Raw genomic sequence first — 22,203 nt, forward strand, 5'->3', positions numbered from 1 at the left:
GTAAGCTATGAAACTCTGATCGGAGCCCAATTCTCTCAAACTCTTAAAGCCACCGTTTTTCCAAATCATTCAGGAAAAAAAAAATACAGAGAGCTTTCTCAACTCAATTTCCCGCTACGCTTCTTCATTCGTGTGTCTTCTTCCTTCAGGTTAGGCATTTTTACCTTATTCTTCTCTCTCTCTCTCTTTTTTTTTTTTTTTTGCTTTTTCTCTTTTATATCAATGTGGTTTTGGATTGTGTGATTGTGTTTTAGGCTTTCGTTTTTTGGTTTCTGCAGTGGTAGTAGTTGATTCCATTCGGAAATAATAATGTTGAAGGGATTTTCTGTGTTTCTTGGACGGTTTTTGTTTATTTGATTTTATTTTGTTTTTTCGGGTTGTAACCGTAACGGAACCTCCAATGTGGTCTGTCGCAACCGTGACGGTGCGGTGTTGCAACCCGTTTCTGTGGACAAATTGAAACCTTGAATTTTACGTGATTGAAAGTGTTAAAAGTTTTGAAATTTTGTTTCTTCTGTTTTTGTTGTTCCTGCTTTGAGGTTCTTGTTTGTTCATTTGAAGGGCTGCATGTGCGATGTTTTGCCCCTTTTTTTATGAGAGTTTTAGGGCTTGTTTGATTAAAAAATTGTTTAATGTTTTCAAAATTCAATTACACAAGGTTGCTTGTGGAGGGTGGTGCAAGGCACAAAGTAGGGTGTAGGATTAAAAGGAGAGGTTGAACAGGATGAATTGAAAATGAAGAATCATGAGAAAACATTTCTGTTTTTCTTTTTCGAAACAACTTGCCTTGGAAACAATTTTCGAAACTAGATGGATTTTAGATGAGAAATTGATTGTGGAGTAGTATGGAATTGTTTAAGAAAATAGTTTCTGTAAGCTAGAGGTGAAAAGAGAATCAAATAGATTCTTAAATTCTGAATTTAGTTTTTAATTTCCTCTTCGGTCGTTTATTGTGGTTGATTCATTGATTGTTAAAGATGTTCATTTGAAGAAGAGCTGCATGAGCGAGAATTTACTTTTAAGAGATATAAGCATGCTTTGTTTTGTTGCCCTATTATTGAAAGAAGTGATTGAAAGTAGAAAATGCGGTTTGGCATTTGCGCATTTTGATTACGTCATGGTTCCTTTTCTCCTTTGCAATTTCCTTTTCCATGATCAGCAATGGTTTGGTTGTTCCCTGGATTGTGGTTGGTGAAGGTTGCAAGGGACTGAATATGGAAATGTATTAGAAATCTAATGTCATGGTATTGTGATCCTTCTTTAATTCTTTTGGAAATTCGGTACTCAAATATGTTCGCTGAATTTGTAGTTATCTGATTGTTTAGGACTTCAGGTAAAATGTGTGGAATTAATTGATAGTAATAAGCATTGATTGGAAAGAATTCCGTTAACCGGTATTTTGCTAAGATTTCATTTTGTCGTTATCGGCATGTTTTTTCTTTCCTTTGTTGCTAATGTAGTTATGTCATTTTGGACTATTTACAGGGTTTACCGGGCTTCTGTAATTGAATGAATCATCTTTATTGTGCATGTGGAGTTGTCGGGTTCTGGGTATCAATATTTTTTGCCAGGTCCTTCCTCCTTGTTGGTATCACCCTGATGTATACTTCTAAGGAAGGAAATAAAGAAGAGTAATTAGTGGTATTTGCAGAAACATACTGGCTAGCATGGAATGTAATAAAGCTGGTGCCTTAAGGGCTAAAGAACTTGCAGAGAAGATGCTTTTACAGAGGAACTTTGGTGGGGCAAGAATGCTCGCAATGAAGGCTCTAGAATTATATCCCAATCTTGATGGTCTTCCTCAATTTCTAGCAACTATTGAGGTGTATATCTCTTCCGAAGCTAGAGTTAATGGAGAACTTGATTGGTACAGTATCCTTGGTGTGCAACCGTTGGCTGATGAAGAAACAATTCGAAGACGATATAGGAAACTGGCTCTTACTCTGCACCCTGATAAAAATAGATCCGTAGGTGCAGATGGGGCATTTAACCTTGTCTCACAGGCTTGGAGTTTATTATCTGATAAAGCCAAGAGAATCACCTATGACCAAAAGAGCAGTTTATGGGGTAATGGAAATCCTGGTGGGAAACCTTCTATGCCAGCTAGTCAGAATGGTTTACATACTAACGTCTTCAATCCTGTGTTGTTGAAACCCACATTTTGGACCTTTTGCAGTTTCTGCAAGACAAAGTTTGAGTACCATAATGCTTATATTAACAGCAATCTTGTATGTACCTGCTGTCATAAGCCATTTTTGGCTTTCGAGACATTGCCTCCACCTGGATACAGAAATGTTTCATCCACCCAGATGAAGCAGCATAACTTCAACTCAACGAGAATGGAAAGAAGTTATCATTTTTCAGGACGGACACCTATGTCTACTGTCAATTCATCACTTGGGTCAGGCCCTTTCTCTATGCCTGGCAGTATTTCCCATGTTCCGACATCAGCTTCTAGTGCTGCAGAAGCTCCTGGTGCTTTTAGGATGCCATCTGAGAATTTGAAGACAAGGCATGAAGATTCGGCAACTGTCTTGAGGGAAGATGCCCATTTTGGGAAAGCTCATGCTGTTGAGAGAACTGGTGCTGGTTCAGCTTTTCAGTCCTCTCGTTTTGGTTCAACTTCTATTATGAAAGGAGACAGGCCAAGGAAAAAAAGGCCCACTGATGAACATAAAGTTTGTAGTGATAGAAGGGATATGGAAAATAAAACAGCATCTCAAAATGAAGGAATAAACTTGGCAAATGGATTTGGGTCAGGAAGGGTTAATGCTGCTGGAAATCACAAACGCAATGGTGTTAGGGACAGATCACAGCAGCAAATAAAGAACATATTGGTGGAAAAGGCTCGGAAGGAGATTCTTATAAAGCTTGATGAATGGAAAGCTTCTTCTGCATTAAAGAATTTCGACAAGTCAAAGAATACAGACACAGAAATCGGAGAGAAGGGCAAAGAAAGGGAAGTAAATGGTGTAAAACCTGGTGCACAAGTTGGTGATTCTGAGACCGTGGACAAGAAGTGTTTCTCTGCTGATCCAGAGCCAGAGCTGCCTGTTTCTCTCTCAATGAATGTTCCTGATCCAGATTTCCATGATTTTGATGGAGACCGAATTGAAAATGCTTTTGGTGAGAACCAGGTATGGGCTGCATATGATAATGATGATGGCATGCCGCGCTACTTTTGCTTAATCCATGATGTTATCTCGAAAAAACCTTTGAATATGAGGATTAGCTGGTTGAATGCCAAAAGCAATGATGAATTGGCCCCAATAAAGTGGGTCAGTTCTGGCTTTCCTAAGACCAGCGGAGATTTCAGAATAGGAAAGCGTGTATCCTATAGCACTCTTAATTCCTTCTCCCACAGGGTTAAATGGACAAAAGGTTCAAGAGGGATTGTTCATATATATCCGAAGAAAGGTGACGTATGGGCTTTGTATCGGAACTGGTCCCTTGACTGGAATGAATTTACCGATGATGAAATCATACAGAAATATGACATGGTGGAGGTGCTTGAAGACTACAGTGAAGAGAAAGGTGTGAATATTGCCCCACTTGTCAAGGTTGCAGGTTTCAAGACAGTATTCCGACAGAACGCTGATCCAAGAAAAGTCAGGAATATTTCAAAGGCGGAGATGTTTCGTTTCTCACACCAGGTACCTTCATACCTGCTTACTGGTGAAGAGGGTCAGAATGCTCCAAAAGGTTGCTTGGAGCTTGATCCTGCTGCTACACCGATGGAACTTTTTCAGGTGTTAGCCGAAGATCTGGAGCAAGAAATTGTAATGACAACTGAAAAATCTGTGGAAGATGAATTGAAGCACAAAGAGAATTCCGGGGAGGAGGGTTTGATCAAGAAGTGCCAGACAACTAAGGAAGAAGGTTCTGATGAAGAAGGATTGGTGGGAGAGAAGAAAAGGAAGCCTGAGAGTTGCCAGACAACTAAGGAAGAACGTTCCAATGAAGAACTGGGAGAGAAGAAAAGGAAGCCTGAGATCTTGTTTGTATATAAGCGGAGACGTCTAGGTGAAAAGAGAGCTGTGAAGTGTTAAGTAATGTTAATGTTAATGACTGGAAGAGATTCTGTGTTCCATTTAGCCAGAGATAGCAGATTTAATTAGTCAACAAAACTATAGTTTACAATGACCAATTCAAAAACATAAACTAGAACAGTTTTTTGTTGTTTTTGCTGTATATTGGCGGGGCTACAGTTTTGCATTTAGTGTTGCCGTTGCCCTCAGGACTTTATTTCAGTTGTATGTATGAAAAACTCTTGGAAATGCCAATGTGCAGCTAGTTATTATTATTAGTTTCTGCAAGTCAATAAACTTCATTATCATTCAGTTTACCTCATTCAACTGAGAACATTTTCCGGATTCATTCTTTCGACTGAAAATCATGTATTGACCATAGCTATGGTCAAATTGTACACCAGCTGCACATTTTTTTTCTCGAACCTCATGGAACAAAAGCATATTCAGTTCTTCTAACAAATTAGAACAAGTCTTAAACCTTTACGATACTAATAATATATTCAGTTTTTTAATAATGATAAAAAAAAACTCAGTTGATATTAAGATTCTATTTAAAATGCATTTTTTTCAGAGAGTGAGGAACTTTTTGTTAAATTGAGGAAGAATCATAAGATCAATCCTTTTCATTTTTTTAAAATGAGTTTCTATAGCTAAAAGATTTATAAGCTTTTCTATTTCAAAATCTTTCAAGTATGTTTTCATTTACTAATGGCTATTAAATTTTGTTAAATTGAAGATACTATTTTAAGAATTTATATAGATTATAGAAACTTATTCAATATGTTGTATATCAAATAGTTTCGTGTCTATATGCAAGAGTTTGTTTGGAATTTTTTACAGACTTCACTAATTTTAAATTATAAAATGAGTGAATTTGTAATAATTTATAATCATTTTGTGACTTTATTCAATGTTATTACACTCTTATATTCTTAATAACATTGATATTATATTTTACAACACGAGGTTTACTTTTATAACAAGTAATTTGAAGTTAAAAAATTCTAATCATTTGCCTAACTTTTCTTCTATTTCAATTTTACCATGTTTTTTCTATATTACATCACGTATCATATATATTATTCTCTCTCCCCCGATCCATCCCATTTTGGAGTAAAAGTTTATAATGACTCTTTCATGCATTTGCAACGATAAACTAAGCACCTCTTCTTTTTTTTCTCTCTCGAAAAGGTTGCAATCTCACTTTTTTGTTGTTGCCCGTTTATACCTCCATATCTAATGTGAGTTCATATTTTAATAATAATTATATTAACTATTTATATTTAGTAAGTTGTATTTTAAGTGATTTAATTAGGTGAGTTTCCTAAATTATAAAGGGTACGACGACATTAATGAATGGATATAATTATTGGCTTACTTTAGCATAAAAGGAGCACTAATGGAGTTAATAAATAAGAAATTCTTGTAGGTTATTTTTCCTTATATACCAAATCTCACAATTATTTCTCTTTTCTTCATTTAAAGAGTTATAACAGGTTGTATTGAAGAATAAGAGATTTCAATTGAAAAAGAATCATAAGATCAATCATTACTCATGATTACAATAAGTCTTTTACATAATAAAGTAATGACTTAATTAAGTTTTTCATACTTAGAATATAGATTATTTTTAAAACATTATTCCACATTCATTTTTTTTTCAGATACTTGAAAAAATTTTGCGTTTCATTTTATTACCTATCGTTAGGTTGCATCGGTTAAGTGTTGACATGATTGATTGAGTGTCACGTCATCACGCATAGTCACTTGCCACGTTAGTGCTTTTTTTCCACATCATTTTTTAATTAAGTTTTTTAAATATTTAAAAAATGAAATTTAAATGAAACTAAGTTTTCTATCATTTTGGAAATCATTCATACCTCGCAAACGATACTTCATCTTCTCGGCAATGGTATTCACTTTGTTTAATGGGTGATTACGAGTGTTATCAAGGGAGTGAGTTTATGTATGTTGTGAGTTCATCGTAGTGGTCCATTTGTTAGTGGCTTTCTTTCACAAACTTGAGTTGATCTTCATCTTCATTGACGTATGTTCATGTGTACATGTTGTGGCATTTGTGTTGTTTAGTGGTCCCTGTTGTCTTTGAAAATGAAAGAGGAGTCATCTTCAAACTGTACCAGGTAATGTTGTTTTATGGTATTGTTTATTTGCTTTTTCTTTGTTAGTGGTCCCCTTGTCTCCCATTACCTATTTTTTGTGGTGACTATTTTGTGGTCCTTGAAAATTTTTAAAATTGCATTTGGGTTTTTGGAAGGTTCACGCACCGAATGATTTTAGGCTTTGTGTAGGGTTGGTTTATGGTTTAACCGGGTTCAATTAAGGTTTAATCGAGTTAAACATTGTTTCTATATGTGTTGCATGCATAAGTTTCAAACTGAAATTCCATCATGGTGGTTTCTTTGAAAGAGACCTTGTGATGCAATATGTTAGGACTAACAATTTCGTAAGTGTCATTGTTTCTATATGTTGGGACTTCCAAAAATTAGTAGAATGAAAAATAAACGAATAAAGAGGACAACTTTAAAAAAAGGTGTGTAATGTGAAGGAGGAAGGTGATTCAAGTGATGATACTTGTGCTAGTGTTTTTATTCATAAAAATGATGACATACCTAACAACCAACGTGTACGTGTTGAAGTAATTGAAGTATCTAATGATTACTTCAACATAGATGAAAACTTAAACCTACCAAGTGAAGTGCGGAGGGATGCACATTTTAGGCAGGTGAACAAAGATGTTGATGGCAAGAAGGTTGTTGGCGGTAGGGGTAAGTAGGGTGCTGGAAGGGGTAAAAAGGCTACTGAGAGGGGTAACAAGGGTATTGGTGTAGGAAACAAGCCTACTGGTAGGGGTAAGATGGCTGAACATAATTTATTGAATATCAATAACAGTTTTTTGGTGTCACCCAGTTTGCCTGAAGAAGATATTGAAGATGGTTATGTTAGTGAATAGTTGTGCAATGATAATTGAGATGAAGATGTTTTGAAGAATAAGTGTGAAAGATTCAATCCCAAGTTGCTTTGTAAGGAATTTAAATGGAGGTTGGGATTGGAGTTTGCTTCTTTGAAGGAGTTCAAAGAAGATATACTAGAATACGATGTTTTAATTGGGAGAGAAATCAAGTTTGATTTGAATTATGAGAGACGGGCAAGAGCAAGATGTAAGCATTGCATTGACTATTTGGTATATGTGAGTAAGGTAGGTCAGACTAACACATATAGGCTTAATACCTTACAGCCTAAACACACTTCTGGTAAGGTATTCAATAATAAAAGTGCTAAGTCTACCTGGATAGCCAAAGTCCTAGTATAAAAGATGAAGACAACATATGTTGACATGTCTATAAAGGTCATTATTGGTGAAATAAGGACTAACTACTCAACTGGAATAACATGCTCCAGGGCATGGAGGGCCAAACAACTAGCAAAATAGGTTGTTAATGGTGATTTTGTCCAACAGTATTCCAGCTCTAGTCATATGCTACTGAACTAAAGGATAGATGTTATTAACTTGTTGATAAGTGTACCAATTCGTTTTAAGTAGTAAAAAACTCGAAAGTCTGAGTGTCGAATCCACAGAAACTTTGGTTGTACTTAAAGTGATGCAAACTCAATTATTAAGCAATTAGAAAAAGTAGAAGAGATAGGGAATTGTAAGTGTGAAAATTGGAGTAAGAGGGAAAGAAAGAAATAACAAGAAAAATAAACAATAATTTGAATGCAGAAAGATGAATTCTGAATGTGATCATGTTGGGACCTAGCATGCCAAAACTACTTGTAATGCAATGTTAATGATGTTCTCTATCTAATGAAATCTTTGTTTCCACCAACATCTACTAAGACACTCTATCTTTGGTTTCCTGCACGAAAAGCCTAATTCATTTATTCTTTTCTCCCAAATTTCTTTGCAAAGATAAAAATAATAAATCGCATTAAGATTAGAGATGCATAAATTGGGCAAAACAAATATCAATATATTTCTAGCAATGAATTTATTTAGATACTCTTCCCCAGTCCTTTAGAAAATAACCATTTTTTAATGCATTACCCTTTAAATATTATATGAATGATCAGGCCATAATAAACAGAAAAACACAGAGAAGAGTAATAGAAACAAAATTGCATTAAATAAATAATAGATAGAGTTGCATTACAAGAGTTGGCCTGCCAGGCTCCCAACAAAAGGGTTTAGCCTCTTATTGCCATGAGAGACTTTACATTTTAAGGGCTAATGTGAATAAAAGAAAAAGATGAATGAATAGAGGAAGAGAAAGGGATAATGGACATAGAAAGAGGGTTCCTCTATTTGAGATACTCATGCTTAGGATGTATTCATTAGAGAGCTTTGAGTCTCGGTGTCTCTTTCCCTTCTGCTTCCCACTCCTTTTATAGGGCTAAGGTAGTTTACTTTTGACGCTGAATTCGCGCTGAGTGTGCACTTCTAGGCTTAGCGAGAATGGTCCTTTAATCACGCGCTTAGCACGGTATTCGTGCTAAACACGACCTTGGACTTTCTCGTGGGCCTTATTCATGTTAAGCCTGAGTTGGTCGCTAAGCGAGCATGTAGGCTAAACGAGCTGTCCAATTCTTCTATCTTTTCTTCAAGACTTTTTCTTCCAGTTTTTGTCTCAATTTTCCTCTAAAGCACTTGAAATCTTCTTTTTTGAATTCTACTAATAAAAAATTGTAAATATATTAATTTCTTTATTATTTCATTAAAAACAACAACAAAGTAAAGAAATTACAATCATTCTTAACCAAAATTGACTATCAAATTAACTCAAATTTCATAGTTATTAGATGCCCAAACAATTCATATTTGATTCAAGTGGAGAGACCATCCATTGAAGTGTTACCAAGATTTGGTAGTTTCTATATGTACTTTAAAGGTCCAAAAATTGCATTCAAAATGGCCTACAAACCCTTGATTGGTGTTGATGGATGCCATTTGAAATCAAAGTTTGGAGGACAAGTGTTGATTGTTGTTGGTACAGATCCCAATGGCCAATACATGCCAATTGCTTTTGCTGTTATATAAATAAAGACTAAGGAAACATGAAGATGGTTTCTGAATTTGCTGTTTAAGGATACTGGTAATGTTAAAACCAACAAATAGGTGTTTATTAGTGATCAACAAAAGGTAAAAAAATTAAACTCTTGAATTGTTGAGTATTTTGTAAAAATTATTAAGATTATTTTATTGAGTTAATTTATTTGCAGGGATTACAACAAATTTTTATACCCCGATAGAGCATAGGTTTTACCTGTGACATCTTTACAACAATTTTAAGAAAATTTTTTGTGGTGGGGTAATGCTGAGAGATATGATGATGGGAGTTGCTAAAGCTACTTATGAACATCTGTGGAAAAACAAAATGCAACAGATAAAGGACATCAATGAAGCTGCATATCAGTGGTTGTATAACCTAGAGAGGAAAACATGGTGTAAGTATGCATTTTCTCATTACCCAAAATGTGATATTTTGATGAACAACCTTAGTGAGTCATTTAACAGTACAATACTAGTAGCTAGGGATAAGCATATCATAACTATGTGTGAGTGGATTAGAATGTACCTCATGAATAGATTTGTAACCCTTGGAGACAAGTTGAAAAATTACAAAGGTGAGGTGATGCCTAAGCCCCTAAAAAGGTTGGATTGGGAGGTTGAAAAGTCAGGAAATTGAGTAGGTACTTGTGGAGGAGATGGAGATTTCGAAGTTACTCATTTGCATTTAGGTGGGAAATTTATTATTGATATAAACAAATAGACTTGTTCGTGTAACTTTTGGGGATTGGTCGGAATGCCTTGCAGACATGCAGTGGTTGTCATGCAATTCATAAATTTTAAGGTAGTGAATTATGTCAATAAATATTACTCAATGGAAACATATGGTGTTTGTTACGGCCATAAGGTGGCATCAATCAATTGTATGGATATGTGGCTAGCTACAAAGTTTGATGACATTCAACCACCAAAATACAAAAAGGATCTTCGTAGACCAAAGAAATTGAGAAGGAGAGAGTCTGATGAGGACCCTAATAGGAATAGACTAAGAAGGGTAGGTGAGGTGAGGGTGCAACTCAAGATGTAACTCAGGATGCAAATCAAGGTGCAGGTGAGGGTGCAACTCAAGATGTAGCTCAGGGTGCAAATCAAGGTGCAGCTGAGGGTGAGGGTCCAATTAAAGGTGCTATGGACAAATCAATGTAGTTCTAGATACACTTGCTGGAGGTCAAACTAATGAGAAATTGAATGTTGTTCTGGATACACCTATTGGAGGTCAGACTAATGAGCAATTGAATGTTGTTCTAGGTGCACATGCTGGAGTTCAGAATCAAAATAAAAAAAGAAGACATCACACAAAAAAATAAGGTAAACTTTACACAAATGCTTAACATACCACATGACAATTCATATAGATTAATTTGGTCATTTCAATTTGTAGGAAAAAGGTGTACAACAATCTGTAAGAAAAATTGTTAGTCCTCAACAACATTTGCAGGTTTCACAATTTAATTTTTATAAGGCCACTGTGGGCACAACGCTGCTTTAAATGAAAAAGTACAAAAACTTGTTCCTAAACACAAGGCACCAACAACAATCAAGACACCAACAAGCAAAAAACTTAAAGGTTGTCAACTAACAATTGCTGACACTTAGACCAAGTCATGCCCATCAGTTACTTTTTGTAGTGGGATGTGGAAATCATGTGCTTAGTATACTGCACATTTTGTATATTTGTTCTAGACAATGGACACATTAACTACTACTTTATGCCTTTTGGGACCATGTCGCTTATATCAAACAAATATCAGTTATCAATATATTCATATCTATTCTCTTATATTTATATTGCCACATTAACTCCATGAATAAAATCTTCATTTTACTGCAAATAAACAAATTAACATTTATTAATTTTACTACCCCAAATTAATTTTTTTAATATCGAAGTACCTGTAAAATGAAACATTTTCATTTTGATACCTATAATTATTTATCTATTCTAAAAAAGTATCTGCAAAACAAACCATTTTCATATAATTGGCTCAACTACCTCAAATTCTTTTTGGTTCGAAGACCCGACCTTGTTTGCCTTATTAAGCCATTACAAAAGATGGCATTAACACATCATAAACTAATTTCATTAGAAATATCCAGCTACATGAAATACAACATAATTACTTACCAGGTTTTACATCCTACCAACCTACCAAATTTTAAAACACAACTACCCAAAGAAATGAACAACTTCAACTACAACTCAGTTTATTCTATGACCACCAACATTCATTGCAATTATAATGCTTAGTAAAGAAATGAACACCCACTAAACTATAACTATAAAACCTATCAACTTCACCCTATTCCTTTCAACAACAACATTTTTCTTTTTGGTTCCAATTTTACTCTTCAAGTGCATAACTTCAGTTTCGGATGCATAACATTCTTCTTCTAGTGCAACGATTTTTTTCTTCAATTATGCTATTTCTTCTGCACATGCTTTAGCTTCCTCCATTAATAAACCAAGTTTGGTTTTAGCTCTTCATTTTCATGAACATAGCGGATCAATTCACTCCCTTCTGCAAAAACATTATTGCCACGACCTCAGTATCATCAACCCATTGAAAAATTCTGCAAAAATTGGATTCCTACAATACAATACCAATTAAACAAAGTAAAATCCAAAACAAAACATAAAGTTGACATTTCTTTATTTTCCAGTGTGGACATTTCCAAAACCTTCGTCCCGAATGATTCACATTACGTGACGTGAACACAATAGCGGGTACCTCACATTTGCACTTAACCATCATAGGACATGACGAAGACGACGATAATGCCCCACCCTTTCCGTTCATCCTTTCACCCATCAACCAAACAACCACCATTAGGGTTCTAAAATCCTAAATGCCTCCCTTACACAAAAAGGACGGAGGAGGGTGACCTACAATGTAGAAGATGACGTCAGAGCTGTCGGCAATGACGTTGGGGTTGAAAAGAAGCCTACGAGGTAGAGGACCGATTACGCCTTCGAAAAACGAAGATGAGGGAGTGCACTTCATTTAAATTTCATTTTTTAAATACTTAAAAAACAAAAAATGACGTGGAAAAAAGTGCTAACGTGGTAAGTGACTATGCGTGATGACGTGGTACTCCGTCAGTCACGTCATCACTTAATGGATGCAGCCCAAGACAAATACTAAAATGAAATGTAAATTTTTTTCAGGTATATGGGGGGGGGGAATGAATGTGAGGTATTTTTTTTGAAAATTACCTATATTCTAGATATAAAAAACTTAATTAAGCCTAAAGTAATCAATAGTTATGAATCCAAGAATTTATTCTAATTCTTAATATGACACGCAATAGATCCTAAGACTTATGGTTTATAGTCCTACATGTATGTCTATATAATCTTTTTCCTTTTGCATAAAGAACAAAGATAATAAGTAATTTTTTAAATATTTCCAACAAGGAGTAAGCAGTATTAGAATATTTTCTTACTAATCAATGGTTATAACTGAGTTGACAAAACACATTGAGTTTATAATGGTGGATTAGAGTTCAATTCTCACAAAAAACATCTTTAGGGAGGGGTGAAGAATTTAAGTGTGACTAAATCTTCGATTGAGAATTAGTCTAATAGATAACTTAAAGAATCGAAATGACGAGAGTAGCTAAAAGCCTTAATTACAGTGATTGAAAAAAAATGTTGTCATTGTTTGATTGTTAAGATTAAGTTTTCCCATTATTTGATGTCTAAATGAGGTTTTATTGAAGGATTTTATGAGGTTTTAATTTACACTTTCCTAATTACCTATAATGATTTTATTGATTTACAATTTCCTAATTATTGTAATTAGGTCAATGATTTAAGCTTTCCTAGTTACCACAATTAGGAAAATGATTTAAGTTTTCCACATTACCTTATTTGTAGGAAAATGATCTATACGTGTTTATGCACATTAAAAATTTAGTGTTTAGTTTCTTTGTATATAATTATCATAAATCTACATTTAAATATTGTTACTATTTAATTAAATAAATGGTATATGTAATTATAATTAATATGAATCAAAAATATTATTCTTCCTTTTTTTATTATAATTTTAAACTTAAAAAAAAAGTGGAATGTCATTTTACCATAGTAACATGTGTGGTGATAAACACAATCATCAAAACTATGTAGGTAATGACCAAAACTTACCGTCATTGTAACTTGAAATGACTTAAACAACTTTAATTATATATAAGTTAAGTTTTTATTATATAATTTTAATATAAATATAAAATTTTAAAAAGCATTTTTTTAGTATAAATATATTTTTTTAAATATTTATTTTAATATAACAATATGATTTAAATTTATTTATTTTTATTTTAATTTATTTTTTGTTTTAATTTTTTTAACACATACATATGAATATACTTATAACTATAAACACACTTATTGACATGCACGCATATATATATATATATATATAATATAAGAATTTGTAAATTATAAACCTAAAAAAGGTGCATACCAAATGAATAGTTTATTTCAAAAGCAAAGATAAATTTTATACACAAAAGTGACAAAATGTGGACTTGAAAATCACATGCTAGAGCAAAGCAAGGTTCAGATGAAGCCAAATGGCTAGAACGTAAATGCTGCAAAAATCAATTATATTTGAATCTCACGGGCATTGAACAAAAGAGAATGGACCCATCAATGGGGCATTGACATGGATGGATGGAACACCCTCATAGTCACATGCCACAACAGAGTAACGCTAAACAAAATGTATTAACAAAAACTATAGGATCATGCTTTCTTAATTTAAAAACATAGGTGGTCAGTTTTTGTTAACATTAATTTTTAGGATTATTTGTTGAAGACAAATATGGAAGGTTTATAATAATTTATGTGCATTACTCAATGTAATCCTTAAAATGAAAATAACTAAACTTTTTTTTTTGGATAGTTAAACAACTACGAATGTTGTTTAATTTGATTTTTTAAATATTTATCTTTCTTTTGAATTTGATTCTTTAGTTCACTTAAGATTATGATCGTTAATAATTCTAAAAGATAAATGTGATCAATCTTGAATTGATTGAAAGATTAAATTAAATAAAAAGAATTAAGATAAATGATGAAAATAAATTTAAAAAATAAGATGAAACAAAATGTGTCATTTAACCAAAAAAAAAGGAAAAATAAATTAAAAAAAGGAACTTACCCTTCCCCTCAAAAAAGAAAAGAAAAAAAAAAAGGAACTTACCCTTGGTTGTTCCGTTGAAATTAAAAAAACAAACCCTAAACTTACCTTAACCTAGGTCCTAGGGCACTGGTCGGATATGTTATTGTTTAGTTTACCTTATCCCACCACATACATAGTTTTTTTTTTTTTTTTTTTCTTAAATTTCCCAATCAATTCCATCCATCGGGTCTTTACTCTCTTACCCAACCCACACACACTCTTTCTCTCTCTCTCTCTTTCCCTGATCATCAAAATCAGAAAAAATTGGGGGAATGGAGACCAACAACCAGCAACAACAACAACAAGGAGCTCAAGCCCAATCGGGACCCTACCCCGTCGCCGGCGCCGGCGGCAGTGCAGGTGCAGGTGCAGGCGCTCCTCCCCCTTTCCAGCACCTTCTCCAGCAGCAGCAGCAGCAGCTCCAGATGTTCTGGTCTTACCAGCGTCAAGAAATCGAGCACGTGAACGACTTTAAGAATCACCAGCTCCCTCTTGCCCGCATCAAGAAGATCATGAAGGCCGACGAGGATGTCCGCATGATCTCCGCCGAGGCCCCCATCCTCTTCGCCAAGGCCTGCGAGCTCTTCATCCTCGAGCTCACCATCCGCTCCTGGCTCCACGCCGAGGAGAACAAGCGCCGCACCCTCCAGAAGAACGACATCGCCGCCGCCATCACCCGCACCGACATTTTCGACTTCCTCGTTGATATTGTCCCCCGCGACGAGATCAAGGACGACGCTGCTCTTGTGGGGGCCACCGCCAGTGGGGTGCCTTACTACTACCCGCCCATTGGACAGCCTGCCGGGATGATGATTGGCCGCCCCGCCGTCGATCCCGCCACCGGGGTTTATGTCCAGCCGCCCTCCCAGGCATGGCAGTCCGTCTGGCAGTCCGCTGCCGAGGACGCTTCCTATGGCACCGGCCCCGCCGGTGCCCAGCGGAGCCTTGATGGCCAGAGGTAACTGACTCACTCACTCACTATTTACCAAAAAGAAAAAACTCACTCCCTCACTGACTTCTCACTTAAATTTGTGTTTGTGCTGAGGTTGGGTTTTAATTGTGTCATGCAATTGTTTGAACTCTACTATAATGGTTTGGTTTGACTATAGACGTTTTGTGTTGTGTTGTTTTTATCATATTGGTACGTGAGGGCTTATTAGAATTTGTAATGTGTAAATGGAATGTTCTTTTTAAGGGTTTTTAAGGGAGCGTTTATCTCAGAATTTGCAAATTGCAAGGGCAATTTGACACGTTGACATGATGAAGTTTTGCAAAGCGTGATGAAACATATCACATTGTCATATATCATTTGACGTTGAACGATAACTTGAATGTCCTTTTTAAGGGTTGTTGTTGTCTTGGTCATGGGAATTATGTGAAAGTTGCAGGGGTGTTTTTTTTCTTGCAAACTACCTTTGGACTGTTAGAAGTCGTTGTCTCTTAAAAATTTAATTTGCCTGAGGAATTTGTGCTGCTAATGAGTATCTATTTCAGCTAGCTATTTGGATGTGAATGTGATACCTTAAACTAGGAATATCTGAATTTGGGGAGGATTGGAATAGTTTTTTTTCTATAAATATAGTATTGGAATTTGATATAGTTCGACCAAGAAATGAGTCTCTCCCCCTTTTGTTTTGGGTGAACCTAGGATATCCCCTAGCCGAGAGCTAGAGACTAATCCTTCAAGGTACTTAGATCCATGTAAGAGGATGACTTCTCCCAATAGATGTTCTTCCATCCGTCTATTCTATTTAAAACATGCTAGTAGTAGGCGTGAGCTCTTGTGCATGAGATCGGGCAAAGTAGAGCTGATGCAAATGATAAGTCTCTCCCCCTCTTCCCACAAAATGGACCTATCTTTCTAGGGAGGTCAAACTATGATGAAATGAACTTAGAGATTCTCAACAGGGTTAAACAAGCTTTAAAATTTTTAGCGTGGCTAAGGTTCTTTATATTCCCTCATACTTTAGACTTTCAAAATGTGTGCAAGTTGGTACTTGGAATATGGTAAAAGAAAGTAGGGCGATTCCACATTGTAATTATTAAGCCCAATCGGACCCAATTCATTTATTGTGTCAGACTTACAATTGAGCCAGTGTTTGGCTAACCCGACAAGAGTTTTATTTGACTTGGGAGGTTCTTTTCCTACCATATCAACTTTTGACCTTTGTTTCGGTAAATCAATTTTGCTAGTTAATAGCTGAGAGTGAGACACCACAAATCAATTTTTTTAGCTCCCAAAGTAAGGACCAAGGATGACGTCAATGTTTGACACTTGCAAGGCTATAATAATTGAGGTAGCTGGAGGAGGTTGCCTATATGAAGTGGGGGCAAACTAGTTCCGTTTTATTAGCAGGCAATGTGGGCCATGTCCTCCATATGATTATTAGTTTAAGGTATCTTATAAGTTGATTGAATATTTAATCTGAATGTTAATTACTCACAGCCTGTTAGAAAACAATGTTTCATATTTTTCAATCATATGCTCTTTAATATGTATATTGTTATAAATATATATACTCGATTACTAAATTTTCAGAACTAGTGTCCTATTGACCCAATGCCTCAATCAAGTTGATTGATATGTGGTCCAAGTTTAATAACTATGTTTCATTAGTAAAGATAATTAGATATTGCGTATGTTTGTATTCCTACATGCCCAAATCTGATGAGACAATGAAAGAATGCATCTCTTGGCCTTTAAATATAGATATTATGAAGATTGTTTGGTTTGGTTTAACAGGTATTGAATATATTACATGAGAAAATGTAAGATGGTGAATATGATGCACTCTGTTTTATTGTCATATTTTATGGCAATGATGTTGCTTGATTGCTTCTGATCTGGTAGCATAAGCTCTCACTCCATTTAATGTGCTTTACCTTGGCAAATTGTTGGAGTTGGAGCTCCTTAAGTCATTAATTAGTTTACTTGATTCCCCAGTCTGTTAGGATATTATTTCTGTTGCATCTTGGTATGGGTGGATTATAGTAGAGGTACAGTTTGCCTCGACAATTAGTTGAAAATTAGCAACCTTACAGACCATAAATTCGTCATTCCATTTCTGTTTTATATTTACCTTTTTATGGGGGGAGAGAGGAAGAAGGAAGTTTTCAAATTTTATGAACAGAAGTCAGAAAGGATGTAGCACATTGGTAACTGTTTTAGGAATTAATTGATGGATTTGTTTTCTGAGCTATATATAAGTCATATCAATTAACATTTCTACCTGCACAGTCTTGTAAATATGGCTTCAACTTAAATCATGTTGCTACGTTAATGTGTTTTCAGTTTCCTTCCTTTAAAGCCATTATGAAACACTCGCTTAATGTCTTTTCTGAAATTTTTGCCATTACTACATTTAAGTTCAGGATATTTGATTACTGATTAATACACGAAATGTGAAAATTTATGAAGTTTTCAAATTTTATAAACAGAAAGGCTGTAGCTCATTGGTAACTAATTTATTTTATGGCTTAATTGATGGATTCATTTTCCGAGCACTATATCAACTAACAGTTTTACTCACTTAATCTTGTAAATATGGCTTCAACTTAAATCCAGTTGCATTTTTAATGTGTCTTTATTCATCTCAAGTAACACCAACTTATGCCCTTAGTGATGTCCACATTGGAAATATTGAATTCTAGTGTGAGGTTTATAAGACCTGGGCTCTCCAACTACAATAGCTAGCTTTTGTGGTTTGTTGCTCTCAAGGCTCTTATCAATTGGTTTGAGAGGCGAAAACCATGATTCTGATCTGTAAATCAGTGGTGTGGGTGGCGATGCTGGCATTGCTTGAGATTAGTCATCCCACGTGGTGGCCGTTGGCCAGGGCTGCGAAGTGTGTTGGAATGTTAGATCCAATTGAAAGGTATGGGACTTAAGTCCCACATTAGAAACGTGAGATTATAGTGTGGGGGTTTGTAAGACCTTGAACTTTCCAACTATAACAGTTATCTTCTGTGGTGTGGCTCTTTCTAGGTTCTTATCATGTTACAACAACAACTAAGCTTTTTTTCATTAGGCAGGTGGGGTTGGCAACATGGACCATATAAACGCCATAAATTTGTCATGTATTAAGTACAATGATATATCATTTACCTCTGAATCTCTAAATTTCTGTCATTAGCACATGTAATGTGAAAATTTGAATGCAACTTCCCAAAACTATGACCTGTTGTTCTGCATGATATTAAGAGTTGTAAGCCAGAAGTTAACACCTCTGCTAATGCACAGAGGTGATGTTATAATAGACTGTTGACCATTGCCCTGCTACAACTGCCGCTGGGAATGTTAATTTATGATTATTAAAGTAGCTAAATTATTTTATATCCATCTGAAATATGTTTTATTTGCATGTGTAGTTTTTTTTGTTTATCGTGTATACTAATCTATGAAAATTGGAAATGTGGTTTTGATGTATCCTGTGGTTTGTTCTTATGCAGTTGAGTGACATCGATGCCGAAGATGGACTGTCAGGAGTTATGAAGATTCTGAACTTGCTGCAATTTAGAAATGGTTTTGTTTACTAAATTTTTATGGGATGACACTGTGAACCTGTTAACTCGATGAACAGCATGATTTAACTACTTTTGTACAAAAATTTAAAACTAAACACTGATCCTTCTGTGTGAAACATGTATGATCATCTGCCAATACTGTTTATTTCCTCATAAGTCATGATACCACTCATATACTTTGCTATGTGCTTCGATTCATAGTATTTGATATCCGGTATCTGATATCTATAGCTGTTTCTTTTCTATCTATGTATTTGGGTAAATCGTGTTTTTTTTTTTTTATCTTTAGTCACAATTTTAACAATTTCTTATTTTCTTGAATTAAAAACTTATTAATTGCTTGTAAATCTAATTGATAAAGAGATATACAAGGTAAATAGATTTTCAAACCCTCAATTAGTTTAATTGACTAAATCATTTTCCAATGTTGAATGAAAATGCACATGTTCATTACTATTAATTTTTTACGTTGTTCCTTGTTTCAATCCATTTGGGGAGGGGGAGCAAAATACGGAGTTCGAATAGACAGCTTAAATTATCATTTTTTTTCAGTGAAACTAACATTTCAAAGTGAGAAAATTAGTTTAATATGATTTGGATAACATTATATAATACTATGATGTCTTTTAATTTATTGGGTCAGAGTAATTTTACTCAACGATAAATAGTTGTTGGTTCAATCGAATTTTGCACATGATGAAAAATTGAGGATAATGTTTTCTGCTAAAATGATTGATTTGACTCATGGGAATGGAGCGGAATATTTTAGTGTCAATCTGAGTTTGTATGCTTGTTTTATAAATGTTTAGTAAAACATGGGAAATATGGGGCGTAGGTCTCTTTAGATACAAGTCATAAGTTGTTTTGAGGACTTCTCTACTAAAAATATACTCTATATTTGCAATAGAGAAATTAAAATTGTTAAAAGAGTTTATGATTTGTATCTAAACATTTTGTATTATAAAAGATTAGCAGGTTAGAGTTAGAATAGATGAGGAAGGGCCGATGAGGCCATCAAGGGGCTTAAAACGCACAAAACCCACCCACACCTCTCTTACTCTCACATTTCAATTTAGTCACACGAAAGAAGAGAAGAAAAGCAGAGAAAGAGGAAAACGAAGAGGAGTTTGTAAAAATATGTTAAATATATTCTTAATAGAGGATACAGGATGTTCAACAATTACATTCTGCAGCTGCAAAATCTTTTAACCGATAGCTTCTTGGAGAGCCACGGATCTCTATTTGATGAGAATAAAATAATTAAATTTGTTCAAGAGGGAGGAGGTACTTGGAATCTGATTATTATCCATAGTATATCAAGTTATTTTTCGTTCTAAAATTAATTTCAACAATTTCAAATTTATGGAAATGCTTTTAATATTTTACTTAACGTGAACAAAATAAATCACTAACTAATGAACATTTGAAAAAAAAATCTCTTAATTGAAAATTAACAAAATCAAAATAATTTATTACATATTTACAGATTAAATTTATTTTTAAAATTAAGTTATATAAAAAAAAAATATTAATAAAATAATACATCAATTTTTGTACTAATATTATATTTTATGAAAAATTTATTTATAATATCAAAATTGTAAACAAAGTTAACATTTTTTATAACTATTACTTTTAGGAAAATGACTACACAAAGAAACGAAACAAGTCTTCTTTTCCTTAATTAAATAAATTAGCTATAATATCATTTATAAAAAAAATATTTAAAAAACTTGACTATAAAGAGACTAATGAGTACATATAAAAACTTGACTACACAAAGAAACAAAATAAGTCTTCTTTTCATTAATTTTTCTCGGTTTGGATCCCATAGTAGTTTGGGACTAGGCTCTGTTTCATAAGCACGTGAAGAAAATGTCTATTTTTAATTGAACATTCTGGAATTTCAAAAGTATAAAATGGGATTGGGAGGTTGAGATGCAGCCACGTTGTCCGGAATATGATGATAGAGGCCCCACATATTGTGAGAATCATTTGATATGCACTAACCAACAACTATCTTTTTTAAAAGTATCGAGTGAATAATAAATAATGAAAACTTATTATTTATTTTGGAATTTTATAAATTTCGCTATTAAATTTATAAGTTTCTTATTTAATTTATAATATTAAAAAAAGAAACCGTATATAGAACGACAACAAGTATCTGAATGGACCCATTTTTGTGATGGGCCATGGAAAGAAAGTGAGTGAACCAAAATCACTTAATCATTATTTTTGCGTGTCGGATTTGACAAGACAATAATTTGCAGGTAGCCACTTCTAATGTCTTCTCCATTTGAGATGGAAAATAGGTAATCCTGCCTTAATAATAATGTTGAAATCCAACAATCCAAACCTACAAAGTAACAACCTGCGACACACCACCTCCAATTTCACGACCTTTTCTATAGCCTACTACGTAACACTTGTTAATGCCCACCTAAGCTAAAACCAAACATTCCTTGCAATTGAATAATAGGCACAAGTTGGAATGTTACTCATATTCATTGCTAAAAACAAGCTTCTCAAACTGTCTAATGGCCTTAAGTCGGAAACTCCTAACCAAATTCTCATGCTTATCATAATTATATATAACAGCTAAACTGTCATGAAGAGGGTTTTGTCCATTTTTATTGTTGATGCTTTTCTTACAATTTTGATATTTCATATATATTTTGACCTTTTAATTTCAGGACAATAGAAGTGGATTTGACAACAGCAAGAGCTTCCTCTCTTTGACATATTTTTCTTCATCGCCTATCAAACCTCTTGTACATAATCATAAAGACAATCAGATAAACCATTTTAAAAAAAAATAAAATTCTTACATATAAAATATTTCCAGTTCCTTCTGTTGAGCATTTGACGAATTTTCTGGTAGAACAGGCTTGCCAGCGGTAAGAATGACATTAACTTTGCGCACTGTCAAAAAGAACGACATTTTTTGTTTCCATCTCTTGCAATGTGTGCCTTCAAACCAAAATGGCTTGTTGAGATAAACAAATAATGGTATCTTGCTTGGTAGACATGGCAGAAAATAAAGCGTCTTAAAATTGTTGCAAATGCTAAACACGATCAAAGAAATGAGGTTGAGTTGCGGACTATGTGATAGGCGCAAGGAAACTATGCTATTCTACTCTGATTACCAATTTGGTCCTCAACACCATTGTCACTCCAATGTGCTCGTGGACATGGGTGGCCTTGAGGTTTCCTCTGGGGATAGTGAGGGGCACGATGGAGGGAGGTTGGAAACCATTTTATTTTCTTAAAATAATAATCATGCTAGAAATCTTCCACCACTACTTGTAAACAAAAGTAGTTGGAATTTGCTATTTTAATGGTGTTAGTTTAATTGGATAGCAATAATCAAATT

At 34.4% G+C, this 22,203-nt stretch overlaps 2 protein-coding genes across 2 annotated transcripts; both read left to right on the plus strand.

Annotated features, from left to right (window-relative positions):
* Nucleotides 1-4,350, plus strand: LOC114416155. Its single transcript, XM_028381026.1, has 2 exons — nt 1-149; nt 1,486-4,350. The coding sequence occupies exon 2, from the start codon at nt 1,668-1,670 to the stop codon at nt 4,047-4,049; it is 2,382 nt and encodes a 793-aa protein (XP_028236827.1). The 5' UTR covers nt 1-149; nt 1,486-1,667; the 3' UTR covers nt 4,050-4,350.
* A 10,122-nt stretch (nt 4,351-14,472) lies between these two features.
* Nucleotides 14,473-19,051, plus strand: LOC114416157 (nuclear transcription factor Y subunit C-1-like). Its single transcript, XM_028381027.1, has 2 exons — nt 14,473-15,261; nt 18,753-19,051. Exons 1-2 carry the CDS (start codon nt 14,576-14,578, stop codon nt 18,754-18,756), a joined length of 690 nt encoding a protein of 229 aa, XP_028236828.1. The 5' UTR covers nt 14,473-14,575; the 3' UTR covers nt 18,757-19,051.
* Nucleotides 19,052-22,203: the final 3,152 nt, after the last annotated feature.

Source organism: Glycine soja, chromosome 6 (assembly GCF_004193775.1).
Source record: "Glycine soja cultivar W05 chromosome 6, ASM419377v2, whole genome shotgun sequence".
Lineage (NCBI taxonomy): Eukaryota > Viridiplantae > Streptophyta > Magnoliopsida > Fabales > Fabaceae > Glycine > Glycine soja.

Coding starts and splice junctions, on each gene's coding strand:
- LOC114416157 (XM_028381027.1), top strand. CDS start 14,576: ATGGAGACCAACAACCAGCAACAACAACAACAAGGAGCTCAAGCCCAA.
- LOC114416155 (XM_028381026.1), top strand. CDS start 1,668: ATGGAATGTAATAAAGCTGGTGCCTTAAGGGCTAAAGAACTTGCAGAG.